This window comes from Myotis myotis, unplaced genomic scaffold (assembly GCF_014108235.1).
Source record: "Myotis myotis isolate mMyoMyo1 unplaced genomic scaffold, mMyoMyo1.p scaffold_m19_p_7, whole genome shotgun sequence".
In the NCBI taxonomy this organism is placed as follows: Eukaryota; Metazoa; Chordata; class Mammalia; order Chiroptera; family Vespertilionidae; genus Myotis; species Myotis myotis.
In genome coordinates, this window is record NW_023416379.1 from 89,496,380 (window position 1) to 89,519,972 (window position 23,593).

The following is a 23,593-nucleotide window of genomic DNA, read 5'->3' on the forward strand; positions in this document are numbered from 1 at the left end:
CTGTCTTGTTTTGTTCATCATTGCATCTCTGATCAGGGCAACGCTTCCCACCTTCAGAACGAATGAGGGAATGAAGTTTGTGAACTTGGCTGCGGGCAGGCAAGAGGGTTCTGGGGGAGGACAGGGAGAGGGTTCTGGGGGGAGGACAGGGAGAGGGTTCTGGGGGGAGGAGGACCAGGGAGAGGGTTCTGGGGGTAGGACCAGGGAGAGGGTTCTGGGGGGGGAGGACCGGGGAGAGGGTTCTGGGGGGAGGACAGGGAGAGGGTTCTGGGGGGAGGAGGACCAGGGAGAGGGTTCTGGGGGGAGGACAGGGAGAGGGTTCTGGGGGGAGGAGGACCAGCGAGAGGGTTCTGGGAGGAGGACAGGGAGAGGGTTCTGGGGGGAGGAGGACCAGGGAGAGGGTTCTGGGGGGAGGATCAGGGAGAGGGTTCTGGGGGGAGGACCGGGGAGAGGGCTCTGGGGGGGGAGGACCAGGGAGAGGGTTCTGGGGGGAGGATCAGGGAGAGGGTTCTGGGGGGAGGACCGGGGAGAGGGCTCTGGGGGGGGGGGAGGACCAGGGAGAGGGTTCTGGGAGGAGGACAGGGAGAGGGTTCTGGGGGGAGGAGGACCAGGGAGAGGGTTCTGGGGGAAGGACAGGGAGAGGGTTCTGGGGGGAGGACAGGGAGAGGGTTCTGGGGGGAGGACCGGGAGAGGGTTCTGGGGGGAGGACAGGGAGAGGGTTCTGGGGGGAGGACAGGGAGAGGGTTCTGGGGGGAGGACCGGGAGAGGGTTCTGGGGGGAGGACAGGGAGAGGGTTCTGGGGGGAGGACAGGAGAGAGGGTTCTGGGGGGAGGACCAGGAGAGGGTTCTGGGGGGAGGACAGGAGAGAGGGTTCTGGGGGGAGGACAGGGAGAGGGTTCTGGGGGGAGGACAGGAGAGAGGGTTCTGGGTGGTAGGACCAGGAGAGACACTTCACTTTCCTGAGGCTGCCTGAGAATTCAATATAGGGCCCCATTTGTTTTGTTAAATTGACAACTTCCTTTAGCAGGAAAGAAAGGTTCAAACCGAGTTTCAGACTAGCTACAGAGTAAGAAATAGCTTCTCTTTGTAAAGACTTTGGTCTTCAAGGCATTAAGCATGTAACGTAATTTCACTTGATGGAGTTTGTTTTTCCTTCTCCGTTTGCTGCCTAGAAATGTGCGCTGTATCATCTCTGCAGAGCTGGGCAGGAGGGGCGAGCGAAGGACAGAGTTCTCTGGGCTCCAAAGCGCTTACAGACAGCACCCAGCTGGGACCCTAGGGGTGCTGACCGAACCGCCCGCCCCCCACCCCGTTCCCATTTCACAGACACCGACAGAAGGCCACGCTCCAACGAAAATCATGGACATGGGTAGATTTTATTGAAGGGAAAGTGGAATTTATTAGAATGAAAAGTTTGCATTTACTAGACTCCTTTTAGGATGCAACAAATGAATACTTTTAGATTTTTAAAATCCAAACCTTCCAGCGTGTTCTAACAAGTAATGATGATGGACTATGGTTGCCTGAAATAAACAGCATTACTTTAGAATTATCCTTTGGAATATGGATATGGGGAAAAAACACACACACATAAGCGGTGAGAGAATACCGACTTTTTAATTTAGAAAGATAACCAAGCGGTGACCAGGGGGAGAAGACACACTTCTGACTCTCGGTGGCAGCGGCTCCTGGGCTCTCAGCGCGTGGGAATGAACTTACTTGACGTCACACAAGAGGGCCACTCCCCTGAGGATCCAGTGATCTGGGGACAGCACGGTCCGCAAGTACACCACGGTGATGAAGGTGAGGTCGGTGCGCTGGGGCTTCTTGTAGATGGGGCACACGTACAGCTTGGGGTCCTTGGGCGCCGTGGAGTTGATGGCGAAGATGTGCAGCACGGGCAGCTGCATGAAGAGCACCTTGGGCGTGGACTCCGTGAGCTTCCCGTTGCGTCTGTCCCAGGACGCGCCGTCCATGTACAGCCCATAGATATACACTCCTTCCTGGAAGAGCCAAGCAGAGGGCAATGGGGAGTATAGAAATCAGGTGCTGGGAGTGGGCACCCATTACTGTAGCGAAGGCTGTCCGTTTGGAAAGAGGACACACCCCAATCTTCAGGAGCTCCCCAAAGAAGAGAGTCCGCTGGGCACACCACATAGTGAGGTGGGGGCCCATTTCCCTGCAGCCAACCTCGAGGCCACGAGCCCTGCAGGAATGTTCCTGCTCTCGGTGGGTTGGGCGTGGGTTGGGCATCAGGTGGCCTGCCGGTGACAACAAACTTAGCCAGCACTGAACTGGCTCTGCAGGGGCCTAACAGTCTCCCAGAGGCCCCATCCGGGCCCCGTCTGAGACCAGGTCTGAGTGTCCCAGAGACTGGGTCTGAGTGAACCAGAAGCCCATCCAAGTGTCCCAGAGGCCGGGTCTGAACTGGTGTAGGGTAGGGTGGGAGCAGGGAACAGGACTTGGAGCCAGGCACCATGTGGGACCTCCACCTGCACCAGCCACGCCAACCATGGCTCCACCGTCATCTCAGGCCCAGGAGGAAGTGAGGTCTGTGCCACAGGCCCTGCAGCGGAAGGGTCAGACCTCCCTCTCTGCCCAGGCTGGGAGGTGGATGAGACTGGGTGCGAGGGGAAGGGCGGGCACGGCTGGTTCAGCACTGGCTGGCCATCACCTCGAGTCTCTCTTTCACACAGGCAGGACCTGCCCTTGAGGTTCCACCATTGAATAGGGAGACAAGACACACAGAGTTTAACACCAACACCGGCACACGTGTGAGAGGGCTGCCTGGTGCACAGTGTGAGGCCCAGTGCAGTGAAAGGCACTGTGGGCCGAGTGCTCAGGGTCTTTGTGGGGAATGTTTCCTTGAAGGGGGGCTGCACATGGGAAGGTGGAGGAGAGAGGCTGGGCGTCCCGGGCAGGAGCAATGCTGCAGGGAGGCCGGGTGGGTGGGCAGCTGCCGCATTTGATTCAGCAGCGGGTCCAGGGGTGATACAATAGGTCAGCACCCAAGCAAGGAGAGTCTGGGCATCAAGCTGAAGGGTTTGAACTTGACCTTGTAGGCCAAGGGAGCCACAGAACACATATCCAGCAAGATAAGCCGAGAGAGGCTGAAGGGAATCACAGGAGACTCCAATGATCACGTCAGCTTGTAAAGTGTATATACTAATATGTGGAAGATGGTGACCCTTTTTCCATTTCCATTTCCATTTCGAGGACCAGGTAGGGGGAGTAAGTATCCTGTATAATAAAGATGTAATATGCAAATTAACCCTCACGCCCTCACAAGATGGCTGCCTATGACCAGGCCGGCAGGGAGGTTAGTGAGGGATGACCAAACAACTGAACAGCAGGCTGCGTGGGGCGACCAGACTGGTGGGGGGGCCGTGAGGGGCAACCAGGGCAGCGGGGGGGCAGTTAGGGGTGACCAGACCAGCATGGGGAGCAGTTGGGGGTGATTAGGCTGGCAGGGGGGTGGCGAGGGGCGACTAGGCTGGTGGGGGGTGGCAGTTAGGGGTGACCAGGCCAGCAAGGGGGGCAGTAAGAGGTGACCAGGCCGGCGGGGGGGGGGGGGCAGTTAGGGGCAACCAGGCAGGCAAGCAGGCGAGCGATTAGGAGCCAGTGGTCCAGGATTGTGAGAGGGATGTCTGACTGCCAGGCATCGGGCCTAAACTGGCAGTCGGACATCCCCCGAGGGGTCCCGGATTTGAGAGGGTGCAGACTGGGCTGAGGGGATCCCCCATGCATGAATTTCTTGCACTGGGCCTCTAGTAATGATAATAAAAGCCAGCAAGATGATTGCAGAGTGTTTTCTAACAGGACGAGGACCACCTTTATTGAATCTAAAACTGAGGTACTTGGTTTGACGGTAAACCCAGGGGCAAGCCCATGGGATCAGAACATCATTAGCTGCTGGATGATGGTTGCTGCATGAACAATAGCCACTTAGGTACCATCCAACAGGAAACTGCACCTTTCAAGGCTGCTGTCCATCTCAGAACCTTACAAAGCCGTAGTTAGAAGGTGCAGTGGGTTGAACAGTGTCACCTCAAAATCCATGTCTATCTATCTAGACCCTTAGAACGTGACTATTTGGAAATAGATTCTTTGCAGATGTAACTAGTTAAGGTCGTACGGATTGGAAGAGGCAAGTTCCTTCTGGCTGGTGTTCTCCCAAGAAGAGGAGAGGAACACGGGGATGCACACAGGGAGAAGGTCACTGACAGTGGAGGTGGAGCATCGAGTGATGCAGCCACAGGTCAAGGAAACCAAGGATGGTGGAACCCCCCGAAGCTAGTAGGAGAGGCAGGGGGGAGGAGGTGCGGATTCGCCTTCACAGCCTTCACAGGAAAGCAACCCTGCCAGCCTCTTGGCTTCAGGCTCCTGGCCCCCTGGGCTGCGAGAGAATACATTTCTATTGTTTTAAGTCCCCCCACTCTCCGTTTGTGGTACTTCGTTACCACAGCCCTAGGAAACTCATGCAGATCTGGGTACCCGGAAACGGGGTGCCGCTGACTAGACACCTAACAACGTGGACCTGACTTTGCATCGCATAACGGGAAGAAGCTGGGAGAGCTCTGAGGCCCGTGACCGGACCAGCCTGTTGCTGCTGGACATACAGAGATGAAGGTGCTCTGGTGAGACCTCAGGCAGGAGGAAAGACCACACTCCTGGAAGCTAGAGGGAAGGAGGTCCTTGTTACAAAGGGGCAGAGGGGCCAGGCCTGGGGACTCTCATGGTCCATGCCGTCACCGGACAGCTGAGGGAGTGAAAGTCGGAGAGAGAGAAGAGGGGATGAAGATGTACTGAGTGTCTACGTGGGGTTGGGCACCAAGCCTAAATGATCCCACTAAACTCTCACAACCACCTTCCTGAGGTCGGGGTGCCCTCCTCATTTCACAGTTGGGGAAGTGGAGGCTCACAAAGGTAAAGAACGTGTCTGAGTTCAGAAAGCAGGTAAGTGTCCAGGTAAGATGCCTTTGGAAATTAACCCAGTCATTAATGAACAGGAAAGAAGCAGAGGGAAGGCCAAATATCACAGTTATCTGTGCAGCTTTGCCGGGAAGCTGCGGTTTAACACTCCCCAGGAAGCCACCAGACTGGACAGGGGAGGAAGAGACACGTGCCCAGTAAAGTCTGGGTGGCACAGGGAAGGTACTAGTGGCTAGTAACTAGCCTGTCAATCACACCTGGGAACAGTTCATTGGCCAGAATAGGTGTGGCCTCTGCAAGCGTGGGAATATTTGAGATACTTAAGGTCCTAAACAGAGGAGTTTGGCTCTTGCCTCTTGGTTCGCGATGCTGGCCTGTGGGACTCTCGCGCTCTTGCATTCGCCCACATGGCCATGTGGACTGCACACACAGTGGACTAAGGGGCTACAACCAGCCTAAACCGGACCCGATTCCACCATGGACAGGAAACTTTGGATGCTGGCTTCTAGCTCTGCTGAATCCTCAATTGCACATGTTCCAGGACCAGATTTAGGGAAATGGGACTTTGGAAACCCAAGGATGTAATTCCATGCAAATAGAGCTTTCTACCACATCCCATCCTCCCGTGGGGGCCTCCAGAAATGCTTATTCCAGTGGCACCCCAAGATCCCCACTCCCACCAGCAACAGAGAAAGACCATCCATGCATTTCTCCAATAACACAAACAGTGGCTCCCAAGGGAGTCTGCTCGCCCCGAGCCCCTCCCTGTGCCCCACCCGGGGTCCTGCAGGTGGAACTGGCCCAGCACCCAGGCCTGCAGGCCCTGTTGGTCTCTGCCAGGGCCCTGACACTCGCCCATTCCCCAAGCAGCCACAGCAGTAGCTGGACACCCCTTCCTCACAAACACCGTGTGACCCGTAATGATAAAGAAACGAGTTCCCAGGGCTTGTTCTGGTTGCAAACGAGGAAACCCTGGCTGCAAAGCCAGCAGACTGAACTGAGGTGCACACAGGTCAGCTTTAGGCAGAACTTGAACTTGTGCCCCAGCTCCAGCTGTCGTTGCCCGGGGCGCCTACCGCAGGGGGTGCTGCGATCTCCTCCTTGGTCTGCCGCAGAACTTCATTGTGGATGGTCACCGAGTCCAAGGCCCAGCCTTTGTGGGCGCGGGTCACTTCTTGCCGCATGGCTGTCAGGAAGCCTGAAGAAAAAGAAAAAGGATTTTGACGGTGCACGCAGCCCACTTCAGGAACACAGGGAGCAGAGCTAATTGCTATTTGCTTATCAATCTCCAAAGGCTGCCTGTCCAAGAGGAGTTGAGATCAAACCTCCGGGGATATTTTTCTTAGTGTTTTGTTTCTATGGGGACCTGCTGTGAGCTCAATGTTTCCCCGTGAGCCCAGGCCGAACAGCTTCCTCTCTGCCTCAGACAAGAGTCTTGGTTTGAAATTCTCCTGAGATTCCAGCAACTCAAGTCCTATGAGGATGGTAACCCGGTCCCAGCTCATAGCCTCTATTTGAAGATGCAATATCTAGGAATAAGACTGGAATGCTAAAATATTCTGGGACCAGCATTCCAATTAAAACTTGAATCAAGCCGTTATCGAGCTTCTATTTGCTATAATGGAACCATTTCATTTCTTCATAATGCCAAAATAGAAAACCCAACTTTCAATTTGATCAAACAAAGCAATCACGCCGGAGAGGAAAGCTGCATGCTTTAATATGCATAATACAGTTATTTTAAGACAATACATGGCTCTGCATTTTGTGGCCTTTCTTTAAACTTAATGTTTGCAAACGATGCATTCAAATCCATAAGAGAAGGTTTTCCTGGAGAGTAGCATTTGGTGTTAGAAACTATACCCTAAATTGCAAAATGGACTTCAGAATTTTAGGAGAATTTACCTGTGACTTATATATCACACTTAGGCCTCCAGGTTAATGCTGACCATCACGCCAGGCCACGTTGCAGACATACTTACAGGCACAGAGCTAACAGCCCTTGGAGTTGGGAAGAAAGCACAGGCCCCTAGCCTGGCTCAGAGAGAGGTCAGGCTTTCCCATTGCCAAGGTCTTCCCTGGTTACTAACTTAGACACTTGGCGGGGGGCGGGGGGGAGGTACCCATTCACTTGTTAACTCTCTGGGGAGTGGCCACCAGGTGTACCAGGCACTGCTCCGAGTGGGATGACGGCAAAGAGGAAGAGCCATCCAGGGGCCCAGCATTCCAGGAGCTCCGTCCAGAAGGAGGCAGGAGTTACCACCCAATGTCACTGTGAGCAAAGAGGCGAACAAAGTGAACCACTCGAGAATTGAGAAGATGAAACTGAAGGTGATGCTGGAAAGATACACAGCCGTTTCCAGACGGAACAGTTCCCGCCGGAGGAACAGTATGTGCGAAGGCGTGGAGGTCTAGGCTAAAGGTGAAGCAGCAATGGCAGGTAAGGTCAGAACACAGGTAGAGGAGGGATTTTTCAGGGTCAGAGTTTGGACTTGGTTTTGTGGATGGTGGGAAGCCGCTCAGTATTTCAAGCAGGCAAACGATTTGGTTGTATTTGCATCGGATAAGGTTGATCGGTGCTCACTAACCCAGGGTTTGGGGCTTCAGGGGAGTCCTTGTGTAAATCCCCCCAAAAAGTTAGTTGGTCAATCAATGAGTGACTGATTCTTCTAAAGCTATAGTTTCAGGAAACCACAAGTGCCTGGTAGGAAGGATGATTTTAAGACACGAGAAGTTAACTCCAAGGGCGGGAAACATGGCGAAGTTTGCCTGGCAGCAACTTCTTCCTCTCCGAGTGGGGTCATTTGAGGTGATTTCATCAGCACGCGATTATGTGGCTTTCCATTTTAAATACCGGAGATCCCATGCTTCAGTAGTGAAACAAACATTCGCGTGCTTGCCAGGCAGTGTACATATGACCACAACAATAAAGTCCAATTCTCCCTTCATGCCATTTTCATCAGTGATGGCGAACCTATGACACGCGTGTCACCTCTGACACGGGAACTCATTTTTTTGGTTGATTTTTCTTTGCTAAATGGCATTTAAATATATAAAATAAATATCAAAAATATGTCTTTGTTTTACTATGGTTGCAAATATCAAAAAATTTCTATATGTGACACGGCCCCAGAGTTAAGTTAGGGTTTTTCAAAATGCTGACACGCCGAGCTCAGAAGGTTCGCCGTCGCTGTTCATGTGCTGTAGTGGACACTGTGTGTCTAAGCAGAGTCCTGGGAATTGACCCGATTTCATGGCATTTTACAATTCATCACTGACCTATGAGTGTACAGGCCATAATGCACAAGACGTGAATCCCGGTCTCAACCATCCGCCTACACAAATGTAATAATTGAATTTTTCTGTGACATTTTAAGTTCCAACTAAATTTCGAATTCAGCCTCCCTCCGTATGGCCCTCAGGACAACGCCACAGGTGCCAGGTGAGGGGGGAGCAGGATTCTCTCTTCTGTGACAAGACTTCCTCCCTTCGCTGTCACAGACAACTCCAGCACAGTTAGGAGAGACCCCCTTCCCCTGCCCCTCCTCCCTCCTGCTGACTTCAGCGAAAAGCCTCCTGATGCTTCGGAAGCCCTTCATCTGCCCCTGGGTGGAATCTAGAATATACGTCACCTGGCTACTAGAAAGGGAAGTGTTAAGGACATGTGTCTGAGGCCCCAGGGCGGGGGAGAAGGGGCTGTTCCAGGGCTGGGCCCACTCAGAGAACACGGAGAAAAAAAAATTTTTTTTTCAATTCTTGATAGTTTTCATTTGGCTTCTTTAAAAAAATGATCTTGTGGAATTCAAACCATAATGAATCCACTGAATAGTTCATTATTGAATTTAAGAAATGACTTTCTTGTAGACTTCTGTCAAGTCTAATGGAGGCGAAATCGATATTGTCTGAAACCTGAAAAGACCATTGATATATATATTTTTAAATAAAAGCTTGAAAAGCAGTACTTTTATGTTGGCACCAATGCAGTTTTAATGATTCCTAAACCAAATTTCAGTCACCAGTGGTGGAGAGTGATTCATACATTCATATGTCTGTCTCTGAAATGAGAAAGAAAAAGTTGGGGAAAGTCTTCAATTATAATAACGTTCTATTCTCCCTGAGAGGTAGCCACCCACGTGAAAAGGAGTGATTTGATATTCAAATGTGGGAGTCACGTGTGGTCTGAGCGAGGTGCTTTGCAGAAATGTTTCCCTTCAAGACTTACCCAGCACAATGGTTTCTGAAGACCTGTCAAAGCTTGTTCTTTGAAAAACTCACTTTTAAGCAGGAATTACATTTTGGAGACAGGCCTAAAGGAACACTTGCCATGTCTTAATCCACACAATAGCAGTAACCTAACATTTCAGCAAACCAATTACCGCCACGTGGCGGTGCAATCAGTTGGCTTACAGAACGCTGTGGAGTGCTTTAAGGATCATTTCCACACAGGGTCTTAGAAAGGACGACAGAAATAACTAATCAGGAATATTGTACTTCTCAATTTTATAAGGAGTTGATTGGCGCTCAGTAATGATGGTTCTATGGCCAACACCTTTTTTCCTGTAATAAATGAACCAGTCCTTATGTAACAGGCCTTATGGGTTGTGCGGTATTTCCTGTCTTATCAGTTACCATGCCTCCCAGTAGCGTCTTTGAAAATGAGGAGAAATGATGTTCCTGCCACAAGTTGAAGACGGGCAGTGTTGCCCCCAATGAGAAGCATGAGGAGTTCGCTGGTAAGTTCAAGAAAAGGTCAGAAACCATTAAACACAGACGGGGTTGATCCACCAGGTGAATAAAAGCACCCCGGGCACCTTTCCTGGCTTTGCTGGATGCTCTAAGGCAGGGATCTTGAACTTGGCTAAACATGAGAAATACCTGGGCAGCCTTTAAAAATCCCGATTTCCAGGCCCAGACCAGTAAAGCCAGGATCTTCAGAGGTGGGACCCCGGCGTCAGCCCTGTTTACAGGCGCAGGTCTCACCTGGGGAAGGAGCGCTCATTACAGTGCAGGCTCTGACTCAGGAGCTGGTCAGGGGTGAGGCCCGAGGTCCCGCCTTTCTATCCCGCTCCCAGGGGATGCCCATGCGCTGCTGATGGACGGACCACGTGACTGGGAGACAGAGGCCCACGCTGAGGTTCCGCACCCGTTAGAGTGGCCAGTGGAGCCTTTAAGAAAGATAACTGCACAGACGCCAGAGGCCTCCCCTCCACAGGTTCTGGGGCCATTGGTCTGGGGACCCGGCAATCGTACGGACCGAAACTCCCCGGTGATTCTCCCGGCACGCAGGGCTGAGGACCACACTCGGCATACAGATCTGCGCAAGAGGCTGTTCACAGGCCACTGACCCGTATTTGTTTTCAAAACAAATCTGACGAGCAGGAAGAGAAATGCCCCATGAGATGAGCACAAGATTAAGAAGGTTGTCAGTGGTACCACCACTCTCTCCACATCCCCTGAGGCGCACGCGCTCTGCACTGTCCTCCATCCAGGACACCTTTGGCTCCAGGAGAGCCTGGGTACCAGCTGGAGAGCTGGGCTGCCACTCCCGGCCAGGCTGGGATCCGCGAAGCCCACCGAGTCTCACACGCCAAATGCCAGACTCCTCCCACCGCTCCGCCTTCTCCATGTGCTGCTTTACGTGTCCTTTCCCTCAACCCAACCTCTCACTGTGCCCGCCCTCCCAAACCTTCCCACTGCCCCCTGGGGTGGTTCAATGGTGCACAAACTCTTCAATATTTCCTGCCTCGTCACAGCACATTTCTCCCTCTTCCTGCCCTTAGAACCTGGCTCGGCTCTGAAGATACCATCCTAGTCCTTCTTCATCCTTTATGAGGCTCTCCCTGCTTCCACAGCCACACCCTCTGGCCACAGGCCCCTCCCCTCACTGTCCCTGCCAAATGCCACCTGCCCCGGGCACTGAGCATCTTGCCATCCTTTGGGTCTCTTTGGCACCCCTCTCAGCGTCTTGACCCCTTAGTTCCTTGAATTCATCATTTCTGAAGACCTCCTCCTCCCTTTTCTTCACCTCCTTTCCTATTTAGTTTGGACCCATCCTTTTCATCATTTGCCCAGCACCCCCTCAATCCTGCATGAATCAAATGTCCCCTTCTTACACCTGTACCAGGCTACGAACAAGCCCGAGGCAAACACACAGCTACCACCATGCTTCACCATCGCCAGCCTCAACATGCTCACACCACCACAGCCCTCTTTCCCAAACTTCTGCTCCCACCTCAAGTCTCTCTTCCAACACTTACTGCCTCTGGAGGTCATGCCTCCTCCTTCAAAGAGAACATAGAAAGCATCAGGTGGGAACTCCCTAACTCCTTGCCACTAAACCTACAAACTCTCCTGCATCCAACTCATTCCTTCATTACTCTTGTTCCAATAGGTGGCTGACTGCATCTGTCTGCGGGGGAGCCACCCTCCTGCCTCTTTTACCCTCTGGGGTCTCTTTGCTCTATCTCCCTGTTCCTCTCTCTGACCCTCTCCCTCTCTCCTGGCTCCTTCCCCTTCTCACCAGTATTTGAATAAGCTCACGTTTCTCCTGTCATTAAAAGAAGAAAGAAAATCCTTCCTTTTTAAATCGATGCCTCCAACTTGCCTCTCCTCTTTTGAGACAAAATTCTGCTATGATCTGGGTCTCTGGGGTCCCACTTAGCATTCTCCCTGCTGGCCACACTCACTCTCTGTCTCTCCCTCACTCCCCTGCACTGCGGCTTCTCTACCTCCCCATCCACTCCACTGAGTTCTCTGGCCAACAGTCTCCCTGCTGACAGGCCGTCTGACCATTGGGCCCTATCTGACCTGACCTCGGGGGCATCTGTCACCATTTCCCCCTCCCCCCTCAGCTTCATGACGCTATGCTCTCCTGGTTCCTTCCTCCAAGCTGCTGGAGGTGAGGGACCATTCATAAGAGCTCATGCGATCTGGAGAAGGGTGGTGCACAGGCCCACAGAGGAGATTCCTGGCAGGGCTGCTCTGGGAGGAAGATGCCCGGGGGTAGTGCTGGGGAGTCCGCAGGGGAGGGCGTGACCGACGCTGGCACTCGGAAGTGAAGGATCAGAGTCTCCGGCTGGGGCTTCAGACAAGTCAGTCATGGGTAGGGATGCGTAGCTGCACCGATGAGAATGACTGAGGTCATCCACAAAGGGCTGGGCCAAGGGTGGAACTTGCCTGGGAAGAGCCCCAAAGAGGACAAGAACCAGCCCTCTGGGAGGTGAGAAGAACCAAGGAAGGTCCTGGACAAGCCAGATATGAGAATTCCTGGAACCAGCATCCCAGTAGAGTCAAGGGCAGTGGGGTTGGTGAGAGGTCAGTATAGGGTGGAGGCTGGCCAGGCTCCCAGGGGCCAGGTGGGTGGTGAGGCAGGTAACCGTGTGCAGAGACTAGAATCATAAAGGCTAAAGCCACTGCATCAAACCCCCTCGCACACAACAACAAGGAGATGGGCTGTTATTCACTCTGGAGGCATTTCTAAGCTGTCACAGCCCTGCCGTCCTGCGATTTGGGGACAGGCAGGTGAGTGCCGTCACTCGGATTGGGGTCCATTCACTCGGAGCCCCTCGGATGTTAGGGACAGCTCGGGTTTGGCAGAAGGAAGCCACGGGGCATGCTTAGATTGTTACTAGGTTGGAAGAAATCCCCAGCCCCTTCAATCCTAAAGTTCCATTAACCATTGGTGCGCTCTCCCACCCAACCAACGCCGGCTGCAATAACTGTCCCCCAGACAAGCCCTCAGACACTGCTGCGCGCTGACAGCACCACCGTGGAGACAAACACCGGCAAGAGGCTGAGGGTGGTTTTACAGGAGCAGGATAACAGGCCAAGCTTATCTGTCTCCTCACTTCAGCAAACTCCGTCTACTGAAATCACGATCTGTGTTTGTGGAGAGCAACTACAGTGTTTGGACAGGTTTAAGCCTCAGACTAATGAAAGGGCACAGTTCTCTCATGGCCACGTGCAAGTCCCAGCTTGGAAGACAGAGCCCTCTCAGCACAATGATAGCCAACAGCTACAGTTGTAAGCTTGAACCTACGGCCCGAACACGTGGCCCCACGTGTCAGTGATGTGGGCTTGATAGAGTTCAGGTGCATGTAATGAGTAGGATCAAAACCCACGAGAATGCTGTAAACATCTTGACCACGCCCTTACTTTGCCTCGTGGAATCTGGCTATAAAATAAAGACACGGCCCTGACCACTGAAGGGTCCCAGGTTTGATTCTGGTCAAGGGCATGTACCTTGGTTTCGGGCACATCCCCAGTGGGGAGTGTGCGGGAGGCAGCTGATCAGTGTTTCTCTCTCATCTATGTTTCTAACTCTCTATCCCTCTCCCCTCCTCTCTGTAAAAAATTAATAAAAATATATTTAAAAAAATAAAAACACGGCTTGTAGTCCGTGGTGCTGTCTCTCTCCATCTGAAAGGGCAGCATCCCACTGAGACCCAGCTTTCTTCTCTTGTCTGTCTTTCTAATTCTTCACTGCCCCCACTCGGGCTCACAGAACCTGGCTGAGCTGGTGCACCACATAAGGTGCCCAATCTGGGGCTGAGTATGCCATGGCCGTGCCAGCCCGCCACATATGTTAACAGTGAATGACAAGTTGTCGCCGGTATCTGCCACCACAGACTGGTGTGGCCTGTCAACACTCTGAGGAAAAACCAGTACAGTTTTGCAACCAAATGGCCTCAAGCTCCAGAGTGAGCTAAACATTTGAAAATAACTATATCCATGATCAGTGTAGTGTAAGAGAGGGCATGGTCAGTGTAGAGAGAGGGCGTGGTCGGTGTAGAGTAGAGAGGGGGCGTGGTTGGTGTAGAGTAGAGAGAGGGCGTGGTCAGTGTAGAGTAGAGAGAGGGCGTGGTTGGTGTAGAGTAGAGAGAGGGCGTGGTCAGTGTAGTGTAGAGAGTGGGCGTGGTCGGTGTAGAGAGAGGACGTGGTCAGCGTAGTGTGGCCAGAGGCTTGAGAGCTGGAGAGCACACTGGCCCGCCCGCTGCTTCATTAGGAGCGCTGGGGGTGTCACAGTCCCAGCAGCTGGCCCAGCGCAGCTGCCCTCGATGAGGCTTCAAAAGGCAGTCAGCACCAGGCTTGAAGTCAGACTTTGCAACTCATAGTCTTCCATTTTAAACACACCCCCACATGTCACACACACACACACACACACACCCACATATCACACACACACACACACACACACCAGAGTCTAAATCACCTGAACACAATGCTCTGAAAGTCCACACCGTGGAAGCTCTTGGGAGGCACGCCCACACGTTGCCCAAAACTGCGCCACTGAACCTATGTGATAGGATCCTGGGTGCAAAGGGCTTGACCATTTCAACAATCGGGTCTAACTACCACATGTTGAGCTCGTCAATTGCTACAGAAATGAGAGTGAAGGGGCTGAAAATACCAGATTAGCTCCCTGGTCGCTGCGTCAGACTCCTCAAACGTGACTGACAAACACCAGGCCACCACAGTGCCCGGAGCAGCACCGCCAGCAGCGTGAGCTCAGCCACCAGCCGGGCTGACACCCGTCCTTGCAGCTGCGTGGCCCTCAGAGGATGGAGGTCTGCGGGGCGATGAGCGGAGGCATGATGGGAAACACACCAGACCTGTCAGATGCCACGACATTGCAAGACCACAAAAACGGGCTTACAGCCACAGAGCACTTCAAGCGTGTTACAGTCTGAGCGGCTTTGACAATACTTATTTCTGATGCAACTATGGCCTTTTGGTAAATTGCATTGTGTTTTACTTAAGCGTGTGCTTTTTAAATTTAGAATATTTACTTAAGTGTTTTGAACTGAAACATTTCACTACAGGGTTCGAGGCTATGAATCCAGGAGATATTTTCAAGTTGAGAAATCAATTACTGACGTCAAACAGCGGCGGAGAGGCCCCCGCTTCTGAAGGGCTGACCTGCGGAGCACCCTGCCTGTGAGCTCCCACGAGTGCGGCTGTGAGCTCCCTGCTTTCCGGATTTGGCCAGGTGATGTGGACCTGAGATAAGGGGCGGGACAGGAAGCGGAGGAGCGATTGGTATGCGGGAAAGCTGGCTCCCTCTGAGCTGCAAAGGAAAGCAATCACTGATAAGATGCGTGTCTGTGCGCTTGTGTGCGCAGGGCAGGGAGCTGGAACAAGTCCTGGGCTCTCCAACACGTGGAACACCCTGGGAGGAGGGATCAAACTTTAGCTTGAAAGCAGAAATAAAGAAGACAGAAAGGGTTGGATTATTAACAAGTACAGACAGGTGAAAACAACCCTGAGGTGGACACCTGCATTTGTATTTAAGCTGGCTTGTAACACTCACAGAAAGTTCCAAGAGAAGATAAATTCGTATTTATATCTTGCTATTTTAAGTCACATTTTAAAAAAAAAATGTTTTTATTGATTTTAGAGAGGAAGGGAGAGGGAGAGACGGAAACATCAATGATCAGAGAGAATCATTGATCGGCTGCCCCCTGCACGCCCCCCGACTGGGGATGGAGCCTGCAATCAGGGCATGTGCCCTGACCAGGAATCGAACCATGACCTCCTAGTTCATAGGTCAATGCTCAACCATTGAACCACACTGGCCAGATGTAAGTCACTTTAAAAAAAATTGACGTCAGAGAGGAAGGGAGAGGGATAAAGAGATAGAAACATCAATGATGAGAGAGAATCATTGATCGGCTGCCTCCTGCATGCCCCCTGGGAGCCTGCAACCCAGGCATGTGCCCTTGACCGGAATTGAACCTGGGACCCTTCAGTCCATAGGCCAACGCTCTATCCACTGAGCCAAACCAGTTAGGGCTTAAGTCACATTTTCAATGAGGAAAAATTACTGAAAGAGATTGTGTGCTGTGATGCCCGACTTAAGTTGTCTGTGTCTGTGGAAAGCCAGGGAAGAACCAACCCACTCCCTTGGTTTCCGAATATAAAAAATACACTCAATAACCGTACAGTTTTTAAAATCACTGGTTCTTGCCGGTCTCGAAAACTCCAAGCCTGTCAGCACACCTCCCGCCCGGCCATCCCTCCCCTCCTCCCAACCTGTGCCTCTTGCACCACTGGTCTGGCACCTGCCTTCACCCCAGCCATTGCCAGGCCCTGTGCTCGCGAGGATTCCAGTTTAATCGCTCCATCCAACCTGTCCCTCCTCGGCACCTGGCTGAGGGGCAGGCTCTCTCCCTTGGACCTGGTAAGAGACTCGTGGCTCTGGGTCCACATTCCAGTCCTCCCTCTACCTTCTCCCAGGACGGTCTTCTGAGGGTTGGTGCTCCCAGTGCCTGTATGTTCCAGCCCAGACTCTCCTCTCCCGGGAGACTTCACGCTCCCGCCTCCCTCCCACCACCCCCCGCTCCTCCACACTGCCTCCTCCTTTCCCTGGACACGCCTTGCCTTTGCTCAGGCCCTGCTGCTGGCGTCCCTGCCTCTGCCCACCCTACTCCCCGCCTCCAGGGGAAGTTCTCCCCAAGCCCTGCCCTCTCTGTCCTCTGTCCCCTGTGGCACTGAGTTCTCATTGCAGTGAAGTTGCTGGAGCCTCTGTCTCACCAACCATATCACGGGCCCCTTTGGGGCAGGAATCCGGCCTCAGACTTCTTTCTATGGAAAGCACCCGGCAGAGGGCTGGCAAACAGAAGGTGGTTAAACAGCCTCATTAAGTTAAATGCTATTTCTTCAGGCTCCAAAGCCAGGAATTACCTGGTGACAACTTACTGAAACTGCGAGTTAGTTGGTAAGGAGGAAAGAGACTTACAAGTAGACACGCGGAATCTGAGAATCACAGTAAAAAACTTTCCACCCCAAATTCAATAGAAATTCTGGGAGAAAAAATGGAGAAGTGAAAGTGGGGGCTGTCCTGTTCAAATCCGACATGCACCACCTGGTAAGCGCATAAAGGCCACCAAGGTCAGCGTGTTAGTGTTTTAAATTTAGAAACTATTCGGGCATTTGAAAATGCAGGGCGTGAATGAGTGCATGTACCCTGAGGATAATTAAATGTGTGCTTTTAAGGGATACTGTTTATTGACGTATTACTCATGCAAAGAAAAGTGTACAGCTCCATGCATTTCCACCAGGAAATTCAATGTCCAGATCAAGAAACAGGCCATTCCCAGAGGCCCTCTTGTGACCTTCGCAATCCCCGGCTGCCCCCGAGGGTAACCACCACCCTCATTTTAACACCATGGATCTGTTTTGCCTGTTTGCTCTGTACAAATGGAATTGAACAGTGTACGTGCATTCATTACACATACAGCACAATGTGTGCAATTACAACGAGTCCTGTTTGACTTTCCTCACTTACCATTATTTTATGAGATTCAGCCACACAGCTGCGAGGAGTAACAACGCATCCCAGCTCTCTAAGTGTGCACACTTTTTTTTTTTAATGACTATCCTTTTATTTTTTTTTCTAGTTGAAATTATCTTTATACATTTTGTATTTACTATTACAACAATCTTTTTTTAATTTTATTACATATGTCTCCCCCCCCCCCCCTTGATGCTTCTTAAATTGCATCACTAGGGGAGCTACAAGGTGTGGAACCGTAAGGAGTCCACTATCTCTCTTCAGTTTGGTCAAGAATTACTTGAAGTAACACTATCCATGTTGCAGAGAGAAAAAGTTGTATTTCTGAACTTTAGCAAGTCTATGACATCGGTCAGTAATTTACACAGTTAACATTCCCAGGATGAAGGAATAAATGCAAAGCACTTTTCAAGGAAAAAAAGGGGGGGGGGAGGGTGGCAGACTCTGGAGTTCAGGGAATAAAACTTTTGCCACATGATCACTGTTGAAACCAGTCTAATTTCCTGTACTTTGGCAACAGTTTCTGCATATTTTGGTGCTTCATTTTTGTCGTTTTTATAAACATTTAAAAACTAAGGTTTGCGTGAAACCTTTTTACTATTTCACATGTTCTGACCAAAGACTGACGGCTTGCTGAAGTGGATGAGAAGAAAAACAAAGGTTGAATTTGCAAAACCAATACAGAAGATCGTCTGTGGTCTCCAAGCTTTGAAAGCACGTGTCCAGCACCCCGCCGGCTGTCCCTCTGTGCTGCTTTAAGTGAGACCCATGTACCACACCGCACTGCTGTGCACACACGCACACCTTCCAGTCTGCCCACTGTCCTGGGAGCACGTACCTTGGGGATTGAAGAAGCCAGTCATCCAGAACACATTGGGCCTCCCTTCAAATATCCATATAGAAAACTGGGAGTTTCTCTCCAGAAGTTCGGTGAACCAGAAGCCCAGAGTGGACGAGTCCCAGGACACCCTCTTCCAGATCTGAGGTATGCGAGCATCGTACATGTTGTCCAGGGCATCCCTCAAGTTCTGAAAAAGATGAAGTTAAAAAGATCACCCAAAGGACTTGTATGCATGCATATAAGCCTAACCAATGGACACAGACACGGGGGGGGGGGGCGGTGTGAGGGCATGAGAGGGGAGGGGGGCAGGATGGGAGGCAATGGGAGGAGAAGGACACATATGTAATGCCTTAATCAACAAAGAAAAAAATGAATAAAAGATAAAATGACCGAAGGTAAAAAAAAAAAAAAAAAAAAAAAAAAAAGATAAAGTTCAAGCAGAGAAGCAAGAAAAGCCACAAAAAGAGGGAACGACCATTGAGGAACCAACCGCTCACCTCACTCATGATGATGGTCCCTTCGATGGCTAATTTTAGGTCGCTCAGGCTGCTGCGGAGTATTGTTATCACTTTTTGCATTCTGTCGATTTCCTGTCTGAGAAATATGTTCATGGAGTTAAGGTGTCCCATCTTGACCAGGCGAGCTTTCACCTGAAACAAAGCACAGCACAGGGAGGGAGATTTTAAAAACTCGCCTGTCACCGTCTCCCGATGGCCTCTCCTCTCTCTGCTCTCCCCCGCCCTCCGGCAGCACCTCCACAGCCCAATACACTCTCCAATGTCCCCTGCAGAACCAGCCCTGCCATTACGTCCCCCATTTTCCGGTCTTCAAACACGACTGTTCAACTAAAACGATTTTTCTTTCCTACTGATTGTACTTTCGTTGATAATTGGAAATAGACTTTAAGAAGCTGAAGTAAAATTGCACCCTTTTCCCTTTCAAATGATTAATGACTAAGTGTCCGTTAAATACTCTTTTGCGATTTAACCTTTTTAGGAGCACAGTTTGGAATACTTTTTTCATAATTCTTGCAGAGTTGCTGTTAGAAATGTCACAGACAGGAGATACGGCTGAAATCTTTCCAGAGCAGTCACCAAGGATAGGATTCCGGAGGCCGTGTGGCCTGGGCCAGGGCACCTGCCAGTCGAGGCTTTCCTAACTTAACCAAGGGGAATATGTGCCTGCGTGGGTGAGTCGGTAGGCACCTGCCATTGGCTCCTTTTGGTACGTCATTTACTGACCATTTTGAAGAGACCCATACAAAAGCCTCAGGTTATGGAAACAATAAAGCCCAACAATTACTGAAAAATACGACAATCCATGTGCACATTTCAATCTCGTGACAACTGCCCAAGATAAGATTGACTACAAATCCTGGCATGGACTCCGAGAGAGGTCTGACCTTCCCGCTGGCCGCAATGGAAGAGCTGCCAGAACAGGGGGGAGGAGAAACACACACAGAGAGAGAGAGAGTTCAGAGTGACATCCCGTCTAAGGACTCACCGGGGAGGGGAGCCGTGGGGTCCTCAGCCGGAGGTGCCCACTGCCTGTCCCGAGTCACGGAATGTGAGGGAGGGATGGCGCCAGACCACGTCCTCATCTTACGGGACCCTCTCTCAGGGCACAGAAGTCCCGCCTGGGCAGCCTCCGCGCCCTTCCAGGAAGCCAGGGTGGAGGTGAGCACAGACTCAGAGGGAAGCAGCTGTGCACTGAGCAGCCTGCATGGCCCTGCTGGCAGCAAGGAAGACTGAACCCCCTGTCGCACCTGCCGGCGGAGGTCCCTGGCCTCCTGGCATTCTCCTAAATTCCTGTTCTAGGACTTGCGTTTTTGCAGGCTCCTCTAGCCCGTCCTCATCTCCAGCCCTTCAGCCTCCAGTGGCCAAACAGCTTGTATAGCATCCCCTTCACACCATGATAGGGTTGTGGAGAGTCACACTTAAGGGAAAGGGAAAATGAGGGCCTGTACCTTTGCAAGCCCATTAAGGGGAAATCCAAGGTCAGAGCAATAGCTCAGTAACTTTTAGTCGCTAACCGCCCCCAAACCAATGGCCTCACCCCGCTGAGGGCTCAAAAGAGAAACTTCCCACAGCAGAGACAGGCTTAGGGAACACTTAGCCGCTGGGAAATCCGGTGCTGGTACTCATTTTATTCTGACTATGATTGTTATTCCAGCCTAAAACTGAAAGAGTTGCTGGATCTCGTGGGGGGTTTCCAGTGTCTGCGAGACTGGCAGTCACGGGCTCGTTTTCACTGTGGAAGTCAACACTGTGATTATATTTCTGTTTACAAACGTCACGTCACCACCGCATCTTAGAGCGCATCTCCTCCATAAAGCAAAGAACACGAGAAAGGAAGTGACCCTGAGAGAGGAAGTGACTGTAGATGCCTTCAGCACTAACGGGGTCCCCCCATGTGGCCTCCATATATAGTGACGCCCCCCCCCCCCCCGCCCCCGGCTGCTAGGAGGTGGCCGAACAGAGATCCTGGTGAAGTGCCGGGCTAACCCTGAGCCTCACGTTACCCCACAGCCTGAGACCCTCCTCCCATTGCGTCAGCCTGCGGTCCAGTCATACAGAGTAAGTGTCTCTTTCACAGGCCGGTTTGTACCACCTTTAGAGGCAGGTACTACCCTCATTCGTCCTCTGAAGATCACTTCCAGTGAACCATTGAAAGTCCCTCCAGTACTTAAAATATTGACTCATTAAAAAAATATGTTCTCGCCTTGCGAGCACTATCTCTATGTGGAGCCATTGATTTCAGAGTCATGGCCAAGTGTCTTGGCACTCATCTGCGCAATGAAACAAATCGTTTCAAGAGGCAAGAAAATGATTTTTCATTGCTGGGCACTCATCACAGGTGGGAGGGCGAGGGGCTCCCAGCTGACAAGCGCATTTCCGTAGGCGTGGGGATGCAGGGGAGGCCACAGTTACACCTGCACAGGCATCAGCCTCCACTCAGCCGGTCCAGGGCTCAGGCGCCTCTGACACCGGCACAGCTGGGTGGAAGCCAAGACAGGAGTGAGGACACCCTGGACACAACTGCCCCCTTGGACGAAGCAGAGGGCCAGGTTGGAAGATCTCTTACAGAACTTTCAGACCATCCGGAAATTTTACCACAAACATTTATCTAGATCAGCAGTTCTCACAGTGTGGGCTGGGGTCCCTTGAGATCCTTTCAGGGGATCGACGGGGTGAAATTTTTCACAGCGACAGGGATGCTGGCTTGTCTCAGGCGTGCACAGAGGAGTTTTCCAGGGCTGCGACCTGCTCTCTCAGCTGACTGAACACAGAGGCAGGCATGGGACCCCCACTGTCTTCTATTAAACCAGATATTAAAGAGACTGGCAAAATTAAAACACACCCACTTATTTCCATGCACTTTCCTGTTTTGAAAATTATATTTATTTTTTAAGTAAAAATGCCATTTGCCCTGGCTGGTGTGGCTCAGTTGGTTGGAGCGCCATCCTTGCACTGAAGGGCTGTGGGTTCAAATCCTGGTCAGGGCACATACCCAGGTTTCAGGTTCAATCCCCAGTCAGGGAGCATATGGGAGGCAACCAGTCGATGTTTCTCTCACATCAATGTTTCTCTCTTTCTCTCTCCCTCTTCCTTTCTCTCTCTATAAGATCAATTAAAAATGTTTAAGAAGTCATTTATGTCAATACATAATGGGTTTATTACTGTCACTTTATAATAAGTTAATATTTTTGAAATTTCTCAATTTAAATTTCTAATATATTAAACATCAGCAGTTTGCCCACATTAAAAGAAAAAAAAAACAAAAACAAAAAACTGCCCTAACCGGTTTGGCTCAGTGGATAGAGCGTCGGCCTGCGGACTCAAGGGTCCTGGGTTCGATTCCTGTCAAGAGCATGTACCTTGGTTGAGGGCACATACCCAGTAGGGAATGTGCAGGAGGCAGCTGAATCGATGTTTCTCTCTCATCGATGTTTCTAACTCTCTATCCCTCTCCCTTCCTCTCTGTAAAAATCAATAAAATATATTTTTTTTAAAAAAAAGCTATTCGCGGTCCTCCGTCATTTTGTAAAGGGGTCCTGAGGTAAAGCATTTGAGGAAAACTGATTAACAAGCAAGCACCTAGGAGGTCCAAGAAGTAGAAAGTTATTGCCATCCAACCTGGGGTGTGAGTTCACTTTCATCGCTTGCTTTCCTAGCACCTGGCTGAGCGGACTGGAAAATGACAAGTGTGGAGGGCAGGGGGCAAGAACAAGGGGCAAATTTCAGGCTGGACAAAGCAGGCTTAGGCAAGAGAGGGAGGGAGAGGTTTCCAGCCTAGAGGGTTAAGATTTCTGGGAATCCAAAGGTGCGAAAAGGGTAGAGAGAAGGTGACTGAGAGAGAAAGTGGGGCAGAAGGCAAGTGGAGAAAGGCGTCAGAGAAAGTGCAGACCATAATCTGCACGACGCTGAGAAAGGCAAGGCAGAGAAGACCAAGGGTGGAAAGAACAGCTGACAGTGAAGAAGGGATGCGCAGACAGGGAAGGGACTGAAACACACCATCGGGCATTGAGCTCGCTGGGCTGTGTGGAGCCCCCGGCAGCCCTGTACCCTGGAGGTGGGGGAGGTGCAGCTCACCTCGTGTGGAATGTAATCTGGAGGCAGCTTGTTCAGCATGTCTTCTGACAACCTGTAGACAATGGCTTCCCGGGTCTCGCCCACTCCTCCTCCACTCTCCTTGGGCTGAATGTTGGTAATTGTTTCGAGAACAGCGGAAGCAGTGTTACTCTGGTACCTGATGGAGAGAGGGCACTGTTGGGAATGCAGGGAGATACACCTTCACAGATAATGATCAAAGCCCACACGAAATGATGAATCACCTAAATCCAGCAAAAGGGAAAAAAGAGGCGGGGTGGCTTTACCATCAACCAATAGGAATGAGAGAAAAAAACCCAGAGATCCATTTTACTGTCTCCCAGTGAGATACTAAGGACATCACAGAAATGAAACTCCCCTCCTCGGGGAAAGAGATTCCACAGATGTCCCTGATGGTCCAGAGTGCGCCATCCATCTCCTCGCTCGCAGCTGACCTCACCACCTCGAGCACAACAGCGAGCCCACCTGCTCCCTTCCGCCCTGGCTTATGCACTGGTCCTCAGAAGCTGCCATTATAGGACAATTTATTAGATCAAAGAGCACCACTCACATTTGCTCAATGAGTTATAAACTATTAAAATTTATTTGGTCCTTTCTCTTCTGTGTTCTCACTTTCCCATGTGTGTTATTGCTTCCAAGGTAATCTATCGGCATTCACCTGCTCCACCTGTCTGACTGCCGCCATCCATCTTTAAAATCCATACATTCAGGAAAGATTTACTCCGTGCGAGGCACTGAGCTAGGTGCTAGAATACGGTGACAAACAGGTCCCTGCCTCGGTCCCTTTCTCTCGTGGAGGAGGGGACATTAGTCAACACCATTGTAAGGAATTCTGTGGAGAATCAGAACAGATGTTTAAGGGAGTCTAGTCTCTCTCTCTCTCTCCCTCTCCCTCTCAACAATGTGGAGAAACTTGAA

General features: G+C 51.3%; 1 protein-coding gene across 1 annotated transcript in view; it reads right to left on the reverse strand.

The window, feature by feature from the left end:
• Positions 1-1,581: 1,581 nt before the first annotated feature.
• Positions 1,582-23,593, reverse strand: part of DNAH8 (dynein axonemal heavy chain 8) — a 271,112-nt gene continuing 249,100 nt past the window's right edge. Inside the window, exons 85-89 of the mRNA XM_036318282.1 lie at positions 22,658-22,814; positions 18,563-18,715; positions 18,063-18,252; positions 6,009-6,130; positions 1,582-2,003 (exon numbers count right to left, since the gene is read on the reverse strand). Coding sequence (XP_036174175.1) covers positions 1,716-2,003; positions 6,009-6,130; positions 18,063-18,252; positions 18,563-18,715; positions 22,658-22,814 — 910 coding nt within the window. The 3' untranslated portion in view covers positions 1,582-1,715. The remainder of the gene's footprint in view (positions 2,004-6,008; positions 6,131-18,062; positions 18,253-18,562; positions 18,716-22,657; positions 22,815-23,593) is intronic.